General features: G+C 32.4%; 1 protein-coding gene across 4 annotated transcripts in view; it reads right to left on the reverse strand.

Annotated features, from left to right (window-relative positions):
- LOC134711279 (1-phosphatidylinositol 4,5-bisphosphate phosphodiesterase beta-1-like) overlaps positions 1-20,690 on the reverse strand; it is an 80,547-nt gene extending 59,857 nt beyond the window's left edge. For all 4 annotated transcript variants that reach the window (XM_063571803.1, XM_063571804.1, XM_063571805.1 and 1 more), the window contains exons 1-3: positions 20,343-20,690; positions 6,026-6,103; positions 4,480-4,548 (exon numbers count right to left, since the gene is read on the reverse strand). In XM_063571803.1, the coding sequence (XP_063427873.1) occupies positions 4,480-4,548; positions 6,026-6,103; positions 20,343-20,441 (246 nt within the window). In that variant the 5' untranslated portion in view covers positions 20,442-20,690. The remainder of the gene's footprint in view (positions 1-4,479; positions 4,549-6,025; positions 6,104-20,342) is intronic.
- Between the last annotated feature and the right edge of the window lie 466 nt (positions 20,691-21,156).

The raw sequence follows: 21,156 nt of genomic DNA on the forward strand, positions 1-21,156 counted from the left end.
ACTCATCAGATGGATAAAAATACAGATACAACAAATACAAGTGGACGTGGTCTGGTTCTTGTTCATTCCAACAACAAAAAAATCACTACACATAATTTTAAAACTTTGTGAATCTCGGTGAGTGAGTGAGTTTTGTACCAGAAAAAGAGTATGAACTCCCTTATATTCATTTATCCAGGGGAATACTGTAGAACAAACCATTTAGAGCAATGAATATTTAACATTTTCTGTTATATATATTTTACCAGTAAATGGCACATGAGTTTAATTTTTTGGCGCAAATGAAATATAAAATTGTGGCGCAAATGAAAGACTGGATTTTTTAAAAATTGGTGCAAATGCAATGCACCTGTTTTACTTTTACAACTGATGTTTAAATACTTAGCTTGTGTATATGTGTTTAAATGGTTTTTAATCATCATAGTTCGTCATGACAAGGATTTGTACATGAGTATAAAACAAATAGAACTTAAACACAATGCACAAAAGAAGTCAGATCAACTTCTGACTATGAATTTTGATAAACAACCTAACTTATGGTGCATATTCGTCTATGTACAATATATTTAATTTTTTTAATTTTAACTCTAAATAGGATTATATCATTTTTTTTTAATACTTTTCAAAGACGCTTTTAATACATGTCAGCATGTAGATTTTATCTGTAAATTTTGACAGGTATTATTTGAGTCCAACTGAAACAGTAGACATCAAAGTACATTATCAGAAATAAGTGTAAAACATCCAATGAAAAAGAGTCGAACACACTTTTTGACCTAGGAAATTAGAGTAAGAGGTGTGAAACGGCATAATGCCGTCTTCCTACTATATATATATGCTTTACATGGATATTGTGAAAAATAATGTATAATAATTATAGCAATCCCCACGGCTATTACTAACAAACATCTATCTACTTAACCAAAGGTTTTTTCTAATGATCAATATTATGTACACGTAGACAAAACATTTATCAGTTAATAAGGGTGTGTCATGAACAACAAAAAAAGACAAATAATTAAAAACTTCTTTGATACAAAAAAATATAATCATCGCTTCCTGAGTCTAAATCAAAATGTATCCATTGATTTCTATTGATATCAAAGATCAAACTCCCGGATTTTTTTTCAATATCATAAAATCCTTGATCCTACAACAGTATAAATCATGATCTATCATCAACGTTAATTATATCAGTGAACTTGTCTTAGATTTTTAAGATGAGGCAATTTTGGACAAAACTGATTTATGGACACAATCAATATGACCGAAGGCAAAATAAACAATAATAAATAAAAGTTTTAGGCAAAAATAGAATATAACTTCAACCAAGATTTACAAATTCAGTCACCCAGCATTTTTCAAAAGAGCATAAGCATAGTCAAGATCTTTTCCTCCATTTGAAAATTTTATATGTTTTTGAAAAATATACTTTGTCTATAGTTTGTAATAGAAAGGATAAATTGAATTGTGGTCATTACTACAAACCTCTTCCCTCACCAGCAGGAGTGGGAAAAACAATTTAATCCATTACAAATCTCAATTGAAACAAGGACGTATGGTGCCTTATACTTGCTAACATCTACATCAATCGGTCTCATAGGCAATCATACCACATTTTCTTATTTCATAATCCAAAGGTTTTGCATATACAATACATTAACAATGCCCCCTATCGACTGAAATGTTTTTATTGGACAAATTTACACATAAATTGGATTGAACAAGTATTGAGCTGGGACTAATGTAGTTGAAAATATAAAAAAGAAAAGGCAGCATGATTGCAAATGAGACAACTCTCCACAAGAGACCAAATGACACAGAAATTAACAACTATAGGTCATCATACAGCAATTAACAATAAACAATGCCCATACTTCATAGTCAGCTATAAAAGGCCCCAATATTATCCTCAATTGGCCAGAATTTTAATTTTGAGATGCTGATATTATTACAATGCAGACCATACCAGTCACTAAAGTAAAAGGTTTAAATTTCTGTATGTATGGTTAAATTTAATAGGAATTTTGTTCATCTCTAAGAACCACATCCAAATGGATTTTTCCAAACTTTAATAAAAAGTACAGAGATCTGATATTTTCAATGTTCAATAACCAGACCCTAAAATCTCTTATGTAGAATAAAAATCTAAATTGATCTATAACTTTGACAAATATGACCGTTACCAAATATTATATCAGTTTATCTATGGCCATTATAGAAAATAGAGCGGGAAACATACTGACAGCAGACAGGGTAGGAGTAAAAAACTTATAGTCCCCAAATCAAGGATGATTTGTCATGATATTCCTTTATCTGAAAATCTTTAAATCTAAACACTTTCAGACCAATCCCAGTCAAAAGTGTCATTTTCTACATATTAAGTATGAAGTTTATCAATTTTTCAAAGAGTAAAATAAAAAAAATCTTTTCAATAACAAATAAACAACCACCTTGTTAAATAATACATGTAGATGTACTATTATAGAATAATAAATGTATATGAAATGGAAGTACAGAAGCAGAATTGAAGACTTCATATTACTGTGTATTCATCATTATTCGTTGAATAACAATTTATGTTGATTTTGTGGTTAAAAGTGTCAAAGCCACAAATTTAAATGTCCAACCAAGTACAAATTTTCTATAGGCTTGAAGGATAACTTTAATTTATAAGGAATAACCATGAAATCAAGTATCTACAAAAATACAATTTTTCCACATCCAAGAAAATGTGTATGCATCAAAATAACTTAGTCCACAGTAGATATTCAGAGTACTTGTTCCCTCCAGTCTTGTGGGTACACTCAATCTTTGTACATGTTTGTGATAAATTTTTAAATCAGTCATATGCTAATAAATTAGACACTTGTAAAAATGTATACAATGTGAACTTTGCTCCTAATGAACAAACTAAACAGTAATAGCAAAAATAAATAGGTAATTTGGTTTAGTTTTCAATTAATAATTCACAATTGATTTCACATTTATTCTCAATATAGATCATTATCGTAATCTACCATAAATTATTATTCAACATTGTACTTCTGAAGTCAATTGAATATTTTATTACTGATCATATTTACAAATGATTTAAAAGTCAATGAGACAACAGAAAAAAAAACAACCTTCAAACATTCTTATCGTATTTTAAACTGGCTTAGCAAAATAACTGTGAACAATTTATAAATTCAGTAGCAATGTAATAATTGTTTTTTAGTTTTAAACATATTTGTTTTTAGTGGATTGGGAAACAAGTGTTTACAACTTATATTAATCCCTTTCCACTTTGCGGGTGCGAGTACTGCCTTGTAGCGGCATTAGCCTACTCTTTTTCGAAATCTACAAGGGTGTCTTTAACGTGCAAGAGATATGGCTCTCTCTTAACACGGGTCAGCCTTTTATCGTCCCCGTCCGACGGACTATCATCGTTTCCTCAAGACCATACTCGCAAATGGTGTCAAGGGAGAGCCGAAAATTGAGTTCCTGAAATTTTCATCCCAAACGGGAATCGAACCAGGAACCTTTGTGTTAGTAGTCCGATGCACTAACCACTACACCACGGCTCTCGAGTGTCAATTTATTTCATTAACCTTAATCTTCCTCATATTTAAAGAGACAATTTGACCCTAGAAGGGATCTGCTACAACCCAAAATCGTTTTCAGGGTGTATAAACAGCATACACTAGCCTGTCAACACTAAGGTTGTGATCTTCAACCAAAAATACACCACCTCCACAATATAAGGCATTTCATATTTTTGCCAATCTAAAAAAGAGTAGGTCCAGTAAGACCCCTTTTTGGCCCCCAAAAAAAAGCAGTTTTACAAAAATTGTGTAAATGTAAACTTTTAGTTATTTATTGGGCAGAAGAATGCTTCTGTTACATAAATATGGGCTGTTTTTGACAATACAATGCGCATATATTGAGTACTAGCACCGTTAAGTCATGCTAAATTACTGAAATCTTCACAATTCCAGTATTTTAGTTAAATTTTAGACGGTTTCTGTGTAAAACGAAAGTGGCCGCATTCGTGTTCATCCAAAATATTGAAATGGAAGTTGTATTTGATGATAATACATAACATATATAAAGATTGAGGATGAACACAGATGCGGCCACTTTCGTTTTTGACAAAAACATCTGAAAAGTGACATTTTTTCGCATGTTTGGTAGATTTTACATATTTGAGCTTGAATCGGATCGTTTTTAATATCTAAATAAGTTAAAATCTTTCACATAAATTAATTGAATCATATGAAATAGACACTTAAGTGCTTAAAAAGTGGTCAAAATCTTTCGTTAGATGAAACTGAAATTTGAGGCCAAAATCTGTCTTTACCGGACCTACTCCTTTAAATTGTTTATAATTAGAAGAAAAAGTAATGGGTTTTATTAACCCCCTATGAGTATTGATCTTAGAAAAGAAAACACATCTATTGGACATTTTGGCTGTGGTTGTAACATTTTTTAACAAACCTTCGGTACTTTTGCATATTTTCCAGTTCTAGTATCACGAATCAAAGACATGTCTAAGGATTCCATCTCCTAAAACAAAAAGAGAATATTTATTAACTAATATTATCAACACATCTTAATATTGTACTTGTTACTTGGTCAGCAGAGTCCATGGACAAAAATTGTCTTTTTTAAATTTAGATCTAAACATTTCAGTAGATGCTGGTAGTTCTTTGTTAATTTATAATGTCATTATCATTTTGCTATGTTTCTTTTGTTATCTTCTTTGTCAGTTGACTCAGACTTCTTTTAAACCAAGTTTAACTTTCTGTTTTGCTGTGTGATTGTTTATTCTATGTAGACTAAAGGTAAAGGGGGAGAGTTGAGATCTCACAAAACATGTATAACCCCACATTTTTGCTCCTGTACCAAGTCAGGAGCTTATGGCCTTTTAAAGACTTGTATGTTTTTAAATTCTAGTTTATTTATATGTTTTGGAATTTAGTGTGACATCCATTTTTGTTCAGAGGCCAGCAGTAGACAGCCTCCTGGTGCATGATTTTCTCATTGTGTTGAAGACATATTGGTGGCCTTTGCTTTTTTCGGCCCTTTGATTGGGTTGAAATAAAAGTTTCGTGAACCAAAAAATCTCAAATTTTAGACACCCAAACATTTTGCAGGAACTTCATATGCAGTGTATACACAAAAATATATCTTTCCTTTTTACATGAAAAATAATAGAAAGTAGTCAACCAATTTACACACCATTAACCTACAAAAAAACCTCTTTAATTCTTTAATAAATACTAATCGTAAAATAAAACAAAAACTTGTGCAATAGTTGACCCCAAAAAACTATCTTAGTTCCCTCTTGACAAGTTAAGTATGGGTTAAGAATTTTCATTTCCTGCACTTCTCATGTTTAATTGACAAATTAAACAATTCCTTTATAGCACTGTGTCAAAAAGTTACTTTTGATTACAATACACGTTGTTTACATCCTCGTCTGTTGGTCTTTGATGGATTGTTGTCTCATTGGCAATTGCACCACTTCAACTTATTTTCATCAATATATGTTTAATTGTTTATTTAGTCAAGAGGAAAATACAATAAAGTAAATTAATTGATGGAAGACTGTCCCATTTACATTTATAAACTAAAAGGAGACCAGTTAATTAGTAAATTACAAACAAAAGTAGTCCCCCTAAGCATTTAGGATCTTTTTAATCGGATTATTTTGTAACCAGAGGTTAAATATATATTTGTGAATCAATGTGGTAAAAGACAAACTTTTATTTTGGTTTTTATTTTGAGATGGTTATGAAATTATAAAAGTAAAGTAAAAAGGCCAACTTTCACTTTGATTTCAAAAGTCAGAAAGGTAAATAATCTTTTTATTAAGATTTTTACAATAAACTAAGAAGTACTGATAGCTCTGTGTAAACAGTGTGGTGAAATATTTGGAATCCATATTCTGGATCCCTGTTCCTGATTTTGATATAGTCTCAACTTTTAAAATAATGTTGCAGTATTTTTAGTAGGAGTACACTAAAATATATTTTCATACCTTGTTTTGATCTTTCCAGAACAGGATATAGCCATTGGGATCCACCTTCAATGTCACAGGGACCCCAGTTGCACTGCTCTGAAAATATAAAACAAAACGGTTACACTAAGAAACACAGCATCAGGTCAAAGGACGCATACAATGAAGTGCAAAAACTTAAATATTCAGTACAAATATCTCAATAAAGTGCAAAAAAATAAAATTTATAGTGGAATTGAACCAATAAGGTCCAAAAAGGGAAAATATACTGTTGTTCAGTGGTTGTCGTTTTTGGTGGGGTTCAAAACTGTTTGGCATCTCTCCTTCTTTATATAGATTAGGCCCTTGATTTCCCTGTTTTCTTTGTTTTATACTAGTCATTATGGGGCCCTTTATCATGTTTATGTCTGGTTGTTATGAGTGAGCCAATGCTCCATGTTGATGTCTGTACTTTGACCTGCATGTATAATTGTTTACTTTTGATACAATGTGACTTGGATGGAGAGTTGTCTCAATTGGCATTCATACCACATCTACTTATTTATATGTAGAAATGTTTCAATTAACTGTACTAACTCTTACAGAAAAAAGTATTTATTTAATACAAGTTAAAGGATTTCTAACTGGATAACATGTATCATACTAGTCTTTATTCCCTCTTTTTAAAAACAAATGCAATGATAAAAGACACAGCAATAGAACATTCAAGTGAGCTCAAATAACAATCGTCTTGTAGAAAAAACAGCCATGGTAAATACATCGTACTAAAATAACTTCTTAGTTTTCCATTCATAATGATATCAACATGTATTGTAATTCTAATAAGATTGAGAAAAATACTTAAGCTTTATTATGATTGTCTTCATAAGGAAACATTCTCCTGGGAAATATCTTATCAAAAATATTATCTTTTTACATTATTGCTAGTGTTATCTTATCAAACATTTAGCCTCAAATTGAGGAGATTATATTTTTTTTAATTCTGTCCAGTGTTATCTCGACTTCAGTCCTCACGATGAACTGTAAAATCTACAGGCCCAGAGCTCAATTTTTGAAAATTTTTAGTTTGATTCTGTCAGCCTGTAGATGTAATTTTAACAGACTCGAGAGTAGTTTTACAAGCCTGGGCTGCCACTCAGCGTGAAGACTGCAACTGATTGAGCAAGCTAGCTTACACTAGAAAAAATCTTTTACAGCTGATTGCATTGAGTGTGTAGGTTAAGGTTATAGCTTTGGTTAGCTTGCTTGCTAGCTGTCAGACACGTCTACTCTTAAAGGAACGTTACCTAATAATGACTTCACAGTTCAGCTAGCAAGCAAGCTACTGTGGATTCATTTATTTTCGTGGGTACCAATTTTCGTGGTTTGAGGAAAATTTACATGTTCGTGGATATTTAATTTCGTGGTATTGGCTAAGTCTACACTCATTCCTTTACAAAATTTGTATTTCGTTGAACATTTGAATTCGTGGTTCTCCTGTACCAACGAAATCCACGAAAATTGGTATCCAACAAATATTAATGAATCCACAGTAACCAAAGATATTACCTTTACCTACACACTCAATACAATCGTCTGTAACATAAAAGAAGAATGTTTCTTAGGATAGGAATGCCGCAACTCATGTTTGCTTATATTATGTGAATATACGATTGGGATGGAGGGAAGGAAGGACATTTAGTTGATTGGCAGAACTTTGAGAGTTTCAGTTAAATTTATTACAACTTTATAGGCTCAGCATTTGAAATTACGCATGAACAACTGCAGTGACTATAGGATTGAAGTCTTGCCAATGTACTTATGATGAAGTGCAGCAAATCAAAATCACCCTGGCATGAAGGGATCAATATGAAGTTAGGCAGTGTTCTCACCAGGTTCTAATAGCACCATTTTAGTGGTGCTCTCTGAATACATTATATAATAGAATGAAGTATAAACATGGTGCTATGAATAAAAGAAAACAGTTCTATTTCGGGGCCTAATAACAACATTGGTGTGGTGCTATCTGAATAGATTATATATTATAGAATGCACTATAAAGGTGATGCTATAATTAATGGGAAACAGTTCTATTTTGAAATCCAATGCATGATACAATTTGACAATACCCTGAGTTAACACCTCCCACTGAAAATATACCAATAGTGTTTATGACAGTTAATATGAGTAGACACAAGTCCGATATCATTACTTATAATTATGAAATAGAATATTATTCTAATATATTTATTAACAATGAACCTGCTTCAGGAGACAAATAAATCTATATTGACATTTTTTCCCCGTAACTGATGCTGTTTATGTTACCACTGCTAGAAATATTATAAAATAGAGGCCAAAAGGAAGCTGATCCACATAGATGCTAACATGATAAAATTTGAGCATACAAATGTACATGTGAATGATGCATTTCACTAGGGCCTAAAATAAAATATTGTTTGTTTCCCCAATCCCGACCGACCCTGCAAAAATGGTGCTACTCATAAAATTTTATTATTATAACTAAGTCAAAATTGAAATATTATTTTATTTATTTTGGATTTTCAAGCTTGCTTGACTGTCCGATAATATTCTAGCTTTTTGGAACACTAAATTTATTTCCCTACCTACCTACTCACACCTGGCTTGGCAGGGTAGGCCTAGACATCAGAAAGCCTTGGTGGCCTACAGTGATCACTTGAACCTCACTAAATATCAACCCCAATGTTGTGAGTTTGAATCCTACTTGTAGCCAGGTACATTTGACTCCAATCTTAATTAAATTGCCTTTTTTCCTGCAGAAAGTTGGTGGATTTTATAAGGTACTATATCATACTAATCGATCTTCAAAAAAGGCAGGGCGCCCTGGAAACTGTAAAAACTGTAAAAAGGGCACAGGGCGCCACTCGGAAAAGGGCGGGTGCCGCGCCCTCTGAAAACGGCCTAGCTGGAACACTGACTATGTTTCAAGGTTTTGGTTACTACTGAGGCAGTAGTATACAAAATGACCTGTTTTTGTGTACCAGTAATTTAAGAGATGAATACAGGAGTCCATGCAGATTTTAGAAGAAATGAACACAGAAACCTTTCAATTGTGTATTTTTAAGTCTTATCAACATGACATGAGTGAGAACTTTTGTGAAATTTTATAAACATTGAATTACAAAAAACTAACAGTTCAATGGATTTTAACAGTCCTATTGTAAAAAAACAACAAATATAAGACAATCTGATATATTTTGATATACTTGTCATACTTGTCATACTCATAGCATTTCTAAGACATACAATAATAAATGGAGATGTGCCTATGGGCCACAGATGCCCAAGCGTGTAAATTTGCAAGAGTCAACTTCCATAAAGGGGCATAATTCAAGAACAATAAAAGTGACACTACCAAATCTCAAACTTCCTTGATCTATGTTTTGTGTTAAAAGCATTGCATGTTTTACAACATTAGGTTGAGGCAAACTAAAATTTAGAAACGAAACCAATTTTGAAACAGACAGGACGAACAGACAAGGGTAACATTTAATGCTCTCTGAAGCAGGGACATATTAGGATTTGTTGAATATAGTAAGAGTTGAATAAAACAGACGACAGGGAGAGAGAGAGAGAGAAAGAGAGAGAGAACAACTTATAATAGACACTGATAGGCTATTATAATTAATTGTACATTAAACATGTACATAAGAAAAGATAATGAGGTAGATTCCCTCTATGCAACACAGGAAGAGATCAGGAATCAATAAAACAAAAAATTGTCCCCTGGTTTATCCAAAAAACTATATATGAAATTGTAATGACTGTATAAATGTCAACTTATGACATATATTTCAATACTAATCATCAAGGCTGTTTGACATTTAACTAATGAAGTAAAACCAATTATCCAAATAATTGTTCTTGTATGACACAAGGCTTGTTTGATTTTATACCTTCTTTTTTTTGTGTTTGAAATGAATGCAGATTTAATCATAGACACTAATTTATGTGGTCAACTAAACAAAATCTGTGGTTCATGACTACAGTGGTGTTTGAAGTTTCAAATTTAAGCCAAAGCTGCATGAAGTTAAGCCCTTAATTAACTATTGCTTCAGAATATATAGTCATTACCGGTACTACATTTCAAAATCTATACTATGGTAGACTGATGACTATCACATTATCAAGTTCAGCGAATCTGGGTCAAAACCCTAATTTGATAATCATATATACATGTATTTCAAAAATATAATGAACATGTGTACCAAGTTTCAAGTTGATGTGACCACTTTATTCTACCTTCAACCAAAACTTTTACCCAATATGTGAGGGACTAAGGCTCAGAAAAACAAAAGGATGAAAGGATGGATGCATACAGGAAAACATAACCCCTTGCTATTGAAGATGGGGCATAAATCTACGTTTGGAGAAAGAAAAATTTCTACATATAAGAGATAATGTAAACCATCAGTGGCTCTTCAAAACATTAATCTTTTGAGTGGGTCCACTTACTCATAAAAGAAATAAAATACAACTCGCCAAAAAATCTATGTGCAAAAAAACTTTTTAATAAATGTGGTTAAAAAACTGGAGTGAGTTCAAATAATTTAAACAAAACTACAAGATAATAAAACTACTTGACAATGTATTATCGGTGATCCTTAAAATATGCATGGGTAACAATGTATACTGTTATGTAGAAATTTTCACACTTGGGTAATTTCATTTGTTTCGAACTAAATTACGTAACATGCATGAAGTCATGCATTTTTCTTTATTTTTTACACAATTACGAAAAAATGCAGACAGCGATTGATTAAGTGAGAATTAAATTTGTAAAGGCAAAAAGATATTACAAAGACAGGTAGACCAGTTTAGGAGTACATTTAAAAAAAGTCAGCTATTCAACTAAGTCATTCAAAGTTCGTACACTGTTATTTTAAACTGATCTTTCCTTTACTCTTACATTTTTGTAAACAAGAACAAAAGCATAACACGGATAAAAACCGTGTTATTGTATGGTCTGGATTTAATAAATAAAACCTTCCTGGGGGAGACTCATGTTTAAATTATCAAAATGTTTTCTTTAAACAAGTTTTTGACAAACTTTCTACAAAGAGTCAATGTTTTATCTTTCAATGAAAACTTAATAGCATAATTTGTAATCTTACTAAGATCACATGTAGACTTATAAATTTAAAAGCAAGCCAACGGGTAAATAAGCTTTCCAGGTGCCGCAAGCTAATTATAACAATCACTCAAGTAGAACCTATATTTGTAAATATTCATCTTCAAATATGTAAATAATAATTTTAAGAATTAACTGTTTATTTCAAATGTCTGGTGTCGGGAGGAATTTTCTGATTTGCGAGAAAACAAATAATATAAAGTTTAGAACAAATAAATCATTTTCTTCAACAATTTTTTTTTTATGGATTCCGTTTACACTTTTGATAGTACCTATCTGAACCTGGTTTAATTTTGATGCAACACAAACAACATTAAACAACAGGTGCATAAAGAAGTCAGCAAAAAGACTGAACAAAGACCGCAGGCAATATCTACATGTATGTTACATTTACATTATCAAACAAATCAATGTTCTCTCTTTATTATCTCCCTGTTAAGCTTTTATTCAATTTTTTTCATTAAATCCACAATTAGTCTTCTGCACTGATTTTAATTAATAATCTAATGAATTAAGTTGAAGATCATGTTTATATCAGTTATTTCAATTTAATGGATTGTAATGGCACATAACAAAAAAGATTTGGTGTGATAACCAATGATATAGCTATACACCAAAGAAAAAAGGATGTAAACAACCATCATGTCACTGTACATGTACAGCCTACAACAATGAAATACATACTGTATTTAGTTAAAACATGTCAAAAGGCCCTTGGATAACAAAATGTGAAGCAATCAAAATAGAATCACCTGGTGTAATGCAGTTAGAACAAGATCGTAATTTGATTGTTTACAGTGAAATCGTTACCAATTCATCACTATCTGTAGTTTATTCAAAAGGCAGAAACCCTACAAATTGTTCATGCAGTCAAGATGTAAATGAATAAATAAACATGCATGTAAAGAGTAGTTTCTGCAAAATCAGTTGACTTTATAAATGAAGACAGGTATTTTTAACTTCTACTGAATGAAGGTATTTAGGATAGAAGCAGAATTTTGGCCTTAGGTAAGTCACTAAAAGACAGTCCTGACAGTTTTTTTCAAATGCTCTTTTAATGTGTAGACAGCATACGGCAAGGCCTCAGATTTAATGGCCCCTTTATAACACTTGGCTCACTCAGTTGAGTTGATGGAAAAAGACAAGATGACTTTTATTGCATGCGTACTTCCTTTCACCAATGGAGTCAATGATAAAGAGAACATTGACATGGATGAACAAGTTTTAGAACTGTGTTGTAAAATATATTCTACATGTAATTTAACAAGAATGTAGCTGTAAATGAAAAGCCCAATTGTAATGAGAAAAACAGCAAAGGGACATAACTCAGAAAATAAAGATGGGGAAAAGACTAAGTTATCAGCTAGCTGCAAATCATACAGCGGTCTGTGAATTTGTCAGATCTTTAAAGCTAACCCATAAACTGCACTTGAATATTTTAAATTGTGTCTTCAATAATTAGCCAATGTGTTATTTTCATTTTGCTTTATTTACACTGATAAAACAGGTATTACAGTTAGAGCAACAGTCAAACTATTAGCTGTTCAAAGACAAAGAAATAACTCTTCCCTGATAGACAATAATAAATAAAGAAAAAAAAAAATCCCAAATGATTGAAGTAATACTGGCTTTGGTTTCAATTAAAATTTCTATTGATTTTTTTTTCTGTTTGTGAGCATTAAAATCATATAAACAGAGAAAATATAGAAAAGTATTGTCTTTCAAATGTCAAATCATCACTGCCAAGGTTAACCATACATAATTGTGTTTGTTATAGTTCAATATCAAATTTGATCTAAGAGTGATTTTAGCAACTGTTTAAGTCATGAAATAAATTTACTACATATGTAATTCAATATGTCTTTATTCACTCTGAGTCCTCTCAACTTTATTTCAGATTTCAACTTAAATGATGATGATCATGATGCTATCATTGAGATTATTTTACTGATGGTTCTCCAAACTAAATGCAAATTTGAAGTTGTCCATAACCCATATAACATAGTAAGCTTACAAAAAGGCTCCGAAATACAAAATTTAAAACAATTCAAAGAAAACTAACAGCCTGAAATGTGCATGAAACAATAACCCAAATATAGCATACATCAACAAAAGACAAACATGCCCTCAACTTTTGACAGACACATACAGAATGTGGCAGGGTACACATGTATGTTGGGGCATTCAACACTCCCCCAACTGTTTAATACCTAGGACTGTGCATATGTCATGCAAATATAAACGAGTCTAAATTGAAAACTACGTTCAAACCTATGATTGTGTTGGATAAAAACCGCAATTTTTATACGTGTGCATGTCAACAAATTTCGTTGTTGAAGGGTCTAAAAACAGCACAAACAACATTTTCCAAAAGACCAAAAAGGTGAAAAAGTATATTTAAACAAAACGCATTTGACTAGCAGGTCGAACAACTGATGTTCTTTAGCCCTGCTGACTGCCATTGGCGATTGCCAAATGAAATTGATCACAAGATGTAACAAAATGGATCTTAATATCAATTTAATAGGATCCCAACCCTCCCCATAACCTGGGACAGTGGTATAACAGTAAAACATAAGAAAGAACTATAAAAATCAGTTGAAAAAGGCTTAACTCATCAGATGGACAAGGGACAGGCACATACATAAATAATGTGGCGGGGTTAAACATGTTAGCAGGATCCCAACCTTCCCCCTAACCTGGGACAATGGTATAACAGTAAAACATAAGAAAGAACTATAAAAATCAGTTGAAAAAGGCTTAATTCATCAGATGGACAAAAATGTATGTGGATCCTAGTCAATTAAGATTGGATCCGAGTCAAGTGCCATTTATTGTTATAAGCATGAACTAGAGGCTCTAAAGAGCCTGTGTCGCTCACCTTGGTCTATGTGAATATTAAAGAAAGCAGATGGATTCATGACAAAATTGTGTTTTGGTGATGGTGATGTGTTTGTACATCTTACCTTACTGAACATTCTTGCTGCTTAAAATTATCTCTATCTATAATGAACTTGGCCCATTAGTTTCAGTGGAAAATGTTAGTAAAAATTTACAAATTTTATGAAAATTGTTAAAAATTGACTATAAAGAACAATAACTCCTAAGGGGGTCAATTGACCATTTCGGTCATGTTGACTTATTTGTAAATCTTACTTTGCTGAACATTATTGTTGTTTACAGTTTATCTCTATCAATAATAATATTCAAGATAATGACCAAAAACAGCAAAATTTCCTTAAAACTAACAATCCAGGGTCAGCAACCCAACAACGGGTTGTCCGATTCATCTAAAAATTTCAGAGCAGATAAATGTTGACCTGATAAACAATTTTACTTCATGTCAGATTTGCTCTAAATGCTTTGGGTTTTGAGTTATAAGCCAAAAACTGCATTTTACCCCATGTTCTATTTTTAGCCATGGCGGCCATCTTGGTTGGATGGCCGGGTCACCGGACACATTTTTCAAACTACTAACCCAAAAGATGATTGTGGCCAAGTTTGGATTAATTTGGCCAAGTAGTTTCAGAGGAGAAGATTTTTGTAAAAGATTACTAAGATTTACGAAAAATGGTTAAAAATTGACTATAAAGGGCAATAACTCCTAAAGGGGTCAACTGACCATTTCAGTCATGTTGACTTATTTGTAAATCTTACTTTGGTGAACATTATTGCTGTTTATAGTTTATCTCTATCTATAATAATATTCAAGATAATAACCAAAAAGAGCAAAATTTCCTTAAAATTACTAATTCAGGGCCAGCAACCCAACAACGGGTTGTCCGATTCATCTGAAAATTTCAGGGCAGATAGATCTTGAACTGATAAACAATTTTACCCCATGTCAGATTTGCTCTAAATGCTTTGGGTTTTGAGTTATAAGCCAAAAACTGCATTTTACCTCATGTTCTATTTTTAGCCATGGTGGCCATCTTGGTTTGATGGCCGGGTCACCGGACACATTTTTCAAATTACTAACCTAAAAGATGATTGTGGCCAAGTTTGGATTAATTTGGCCCAGTAGTTTCAGAGGAGAAGATTTTTGTAAAATATTACTAAGATTTACGAAAAATGGTTAAAAATTGACTATAAAGGGCAATAACTCCTAAAGGGGTCAAATGACCATTTCAGTCATGTTGACTTATTTGTAAATCTTACTTTGGTGAACATTATTGCTGTTTACTGTTTATCTCTATCTATAATAATATTCAAGATAATAACCAAAAACAGCAAAATTTCCTTAAAATTACTAATTCAGGGGCAGCAACCCAACAACGGGTTATCCGATTCATCTGAAAATTTCAGGGCAGATAGATCTTCACCTGTTTAACAATTCTACCCCATGTCAGATTTGCTCTAAATGCTTTGGTTTTTGAGTTATAAGCCAAAAACTGCATTTTACCCCTATGTTCTATTTTTAGCCATGGCGGCCATCTTGGATGGTTGGCCGGGTCACCGGACACATTTTTTAAACTAGATACCCCAATGATGATTGTGGCCAAGTTTGGTTTAATTTGGCCCAGTAGTTTCAGAGGAGAAGATTTTTGTAAAAGTTAACGACGACGACGGACGACGACGGACGCCGGACGCCAAGTGATGAGAAAAGCTCACTTGGCCTTTTAGGCCAGGTGAGCTAAAAAAGCTATAAATGTATGGCCCTTTCCAGGTTTCAAATAGCATTTTTCTCTAAATAACTAGTGGTTTTCAATAACAGTTTGAGCAACCTGTATTTCTCAAACTTTACAGGTGTAAAAAAAAAACAGGTGTAAAAAAAAAATCCTGGAAATAAATAGAAAAATATATATATAGGAGAAATCATAAACCTTTTACAATTACAACAATAATGAAATTATACGTACAAATGTATATCAGATTTTCATGGTCTCATTCTATTGTCAGGAAATCATTTTCAATGATATGTCTCAACTGATTCTTTTCAATAATAAAAAGGGTTTTGTGTTTCCTATTTTCTGTTGTAATAGTCCTTTTGTCCTTTAATAAAATATTTTTTCTTCTTACCACAATTGATTCACCAGGCCATTATATTTTCCTGGTGTAGTTAGGCAATCTTCCTGATCTTTTTTAAAATATGATGACATACATTATGCCACTGTCCCAGGTTAGGGGAGGGTTGGGATCCCACTAACATGTTAAACCCAGCCACGTTATTGATGTATGTGCCTGTCAGAAGCCTGTAATTCAGTGGTTGTTGTTTGTTAATGTGTAACATATTTTTTCATTCATTTTTTAAAATAAATAAGGCCCTTAGTTTTCTCGTTTGAATTGTTTTACATTGTCTTATCGGGACCTTTTATAGCTGACTATGCGGTATGGACTTTGCTCATTGTTGAAGGCTGTACAGTGACCTATAGTTGTTAATGACTGTGTCATTTTGTTCTTTTGTGGATAGTTGTCTCATAGGCAATCATACCACATCTTCTTTTTTATATGTATGTATAATGCTTTTGGATTTGCTGGTCCTATTACATTTGTTGAAAATCTTCCTGTAAGACTGGGGTCCATGGATATTGGATCAAAAGAAAATTATTGTAATAAACTTTGTTCATTGTTGATGGCCATTCAGTGACCTATTGTTGTCAATTTCTATGTCATTTGGTCTCTTGTGAAGAGTTGTCGCATTGCCAATCACACCACATCTTCTTTTTTATAAATAATTATTTATTCTGACATAATGGATGTTGTGAACCTTGATTGTTCTGAAATCCCACACTTTTCAAATGTAAAAAGGGTGTTTGTCCCCAAAATAGGCCTTAACGTTCCCATTGACATCAAGCTTTTGAACATGTACAGCACAGATTGTTAAAATCTGGATTTTTCTTTCATGATTAATTTGATCTGTAACTTTTTTTTTTTTATGAATATTCAAAGTCACCAATGAATTAGCACCATATACAATAAGATTTGACAAATGTTAATATCACCTACAAGAAGTGGGGGGATAGGACCTTTATCGGGACTCCGGGATCGGGTGTTTTTAAGCTTGGGATTTCAGGATCCGGAATTTCCTCTTTCGAATTTCGGGACATCGGGATTGCGTGATTTCAAGCCTGGGATTCCGGGATTGCATGTTTTTAAGTCTGGGTTTTCGGGATCAGGACCCCTCCTATCCCCCCTCTTCTTTTTTTAATTAAAAAGACCAAGCAGTTATCTCCCCTGGGCATTATAGACACACAGTTCTATGATGCTGTATTGTTTAATGTGATGCCATCCTCTTTTCTCAAAGATTGTGTTATGAATGTACCAATAATGTGTTCATTTCTAGGAAAAAGATAGTATTTCAAAATTCTTGTTTACAAGGATGCTTTATAAAATTTGTTCAAGGGAAATTAATCTACAGTAAACTTATTAATATTGCAATTGCATGTATATGTATCTTTGAATTAAATCAATTGTATTATCCCAATTAACTTCAAATGATTTAGTAATGGGCCAGGTGATTAATTGATTTATATTTTGCACAAATTGCTTGCATCAAACCTTTTAGGCTTTTTCTTGTGGTCCATAAAAATAATCTTGTGACCTGATCTCTTGAACATGGATTTGAACTACTGTAAACCAACTTATTTTTGCGAGAGAAATTATTTTTGGCGACTTTCGCGAGAAGAAAATTAACGTGAATATAAATCGTCGCGAATAAGTAATTCTTTATTAATCTACATCAAGTAAATAAGAAAATAGCGAATTTTAAAAGACGTGCAATGGACTAGATTTAGTTTATCGCGAAATAAAGTATCCGCGAAAATAAGTTGGTTATTAGTAATAAAATGTAGTTGCATGGATTATGTCATTCAGTCTCTGGTGGATAGTTCTCTCATTGGTAATCATTCAACAACGATTTATCATTATATCAAAATGCAATTATGATCCATGATTTACAATTAAAGAATTCATATTAGGTTTCTCAAGAATAACTATCAAAAAATCCTTCTTGAAGTTGGTAAGTTATATCATTTTTTTTTTTTTTTTCACTTTCTATTGATTACTTTTCTTGGTTTTAAAATACATTTCTTGTACATGTGATTGTCTTTCCTTCATTGAAAAAAAAAAGATTTTGTTGGAGGCTGGTTATTATATTATGGCTCCATGGTAAGAATGAAGTATAACAACTCTTGATGGCATCAGTAAAATTTACAAAGGGATGATTTCAACTTCACCATTTGGAACTCATGGCTTAATAGCTTCCTTACGAGCTGCAACGCTCTATCAAGGACATCATCATAGGAAATACAAGCCTTGTGATATCCCATCAATAGCAAAAAAAAATCAACAGGGCTGTGGCGAAATCAGACTAACACGGAATCCTTTTATATCTTTAATCAAATAACTAACAGTTATTTACAGTATGTACAGTTTGTAAACGTTAATAAATACCACATTGGAATAATCCGTCCTTTTCTTTCTAGTTCAACTGATAAAACTTCTATACTTCTGTTACTACTATTTTTACAATGACAATTATCCATAAAAACCCTTATCTTATATACTAAAATCATAAGAACATTCTAAATCTAGAACAAACTATAATTAACTAGAGAAATGGGAAATAATCTATTTTTAGTAACAGGGTAAATTCCGGAAATTGCCAAAGCTTTCTTGAACATAAATATATACAAGTACTTTCACTATCCATCTAGAATATTCTAGTATGATTCATTTACTATAATTAAAATAACAATGTAATTCTATATACACAATGTCAAAATAAAAGTCCAATGTCTTTATAATTGCGTACTTTCGCAACAAGGGCGATATATACACCATGTTAATGGGCTGCTGGAATGTTGCTACATAGAAATGGAAAGTTCACAATTTGGAAGCTTAAAATCAGTTTGTTTTCAAGAGACCCTCATTGTCAATTTCTAGATTTAAGTGCAGAGATGAGACAGACTTTACAGCATCTGTTGTATCCTTTATCTCAAGCTTGTTGGGATAGATGCGTTCAAAATAGTCAACAACTATTGAATTATTTAACAAGTCAGAGTGAACATCATCTACATAGCAGAAAGTAAAGTTGAGGGATCCATACTGTTTATGTTAATTACTATTCATTTTTCCAACAAAATTCTTGTATGAAGTCAGTCTGATATGAATAAAGGAATATGAAGTCAGTCTAATATGAATAAAGGAATAAGTCGGCAAGTCTTCAAAAAGAAGTGTAATCTCAAATAAACATATATAAAAAAGAAGAAAAAAATAAAGCTCTCAAACTAGAGATGTACATTAGTTAGCACTACATGTACCTTATACTAGGCAGATGTTTTCATAAAGAAAGGTAAAAGATAGATTGTAAACAATTTTATCCTATTTATCACATCTATACATGCATGTATGTTGTCTTTAAATCAAATAATTAGAAAAAGCAAATAGAAATGTATCCTATTAGCTGATGACCATATTTGGAAATTACTTGTACATGTATCAGATATATGCTTGTTAACTGATTTTTACCAGAAGAATTAAACATTTGTTTGAATACCATGATGGTTGCGAAAGAATACCTCAAAAATGTAATAGTTTGTAAATTTAAGCACTTCAGAATATCAATAAATGAAAATGTACATAGTCCATGAGACAGCGACCAAATGACACCTACATGTATTTGACTACAATAAGACAACTGCTGAGCGAGGGGGTGGGGTGTAGGGGCTAGTGATAACCAAGCTATCAATTCATATAAGTTAAAGTACTAACTGACTATTTCCAATAGTGAATACAAACAATGTTCACTCTTTGTAAACTCTGCATTAATGTATAGTCACTATAGACAAAAATACTGAAAACTAAATTAAACAGACACATTTTAAGGTTTCAATTAACCTTTTAATCTGTAATCATCATTTCTGATGACAAACATTTAATGTCAATGTCAGTGTATGTAATTAGTAAATCCTCAGGGCAAAAAAATCACTGAACTGGTAGTACCAGTTGGTAGTCAGACAGACCCTATGATCATGATGATAATTACTCCACTTTGATGACCCTTAAATCGTATTTCTATTTATTTGATGTCATTCCACTTCTTTAAATGATAGATATGTAAAATTTCCAATAATTTAACAAACAGTGGCAATCCCCACCTATAAACATTATCAGTCGGAGGCGTGGATACCGAGCACTTAGCATCTTCATCACTGATAACAGTCACTTGTTGGATAACAGACTTACCTCCTCCCATTTTATAAACTTGTTGCCCTTAATCAAACATTCTGGGACGATAATTGGTCTCAGCTGAACTACATGGACACCTGGTTTGGCTCCCGCCATCTCTCTTGTTTACAAAATCCTTCTGTCCATTTATTTCCTACACATGACACGCTTATTTTCTCGGTCAGGGTAAAATAGGTAGTTCCTGTTTACGTTCAATTGAAATTAGCCTCCAACGGATTTGGAATTAACGACAAATAAGATAGTCCAATATTTATTCTCCAAAATGTGACATAACATCGAATTGTTTAGTCTAACGATCTAATTAGTATCATTCAACTAATGGTTCATTCCATTTTCCGATTCAGATGTCACATGACGTGTGTTTATTAACAAGTAGCAGGTGCGCGAAAATTAAAAGGATAAGTTATACAATGTAGTTGAAAAATTACTAGAAATTACTTTGAATTTCCATCACCTTAGACATCAAAGGGGATATTTCCACTTAGCGACCACAATTCTGGTATGCATGCAATTATTATCGGCATAAATTGCTGCAAGTTTGACATCGATTTTCTGTATATATCCTTATTGGTAATTTTTTTCCGAAATTAAGTTAAGAGGGGGGTAGGGGGTCAGTGAAAAAACTGTATGAACTCAGTTTTTTTTTTAATCCTAAATTGAACTTTTGATGTGGTCCCTTAGTTTGCATCGATCATATAATAACCTACCTTAACAATACCTTTCTGACCTAAAGTTGCTAATACGAAACGTCTATCACGGTGATCCTATATATGGAAAAGCATTGTTGTGATGAAGTCCCTCACTACTGTGC

The sequence above is a fragment of the Mytilus trossulus genome, chromosome 3 (genome assembly GCF_036588685.1).
Source record: "Mytilus trossulus isolate FHL-02 chromosome 3, PNRI_Mtr1.1.1.hap1, whole genome shotgun sequence".
NCBI classification, from domain to species: domain Eukaryota; kingdom Metazoa; phylum Mollusca; class Bivalvia; order Mytilida; family Mytilidae; genus Mytilus; species Mytilus trossulus.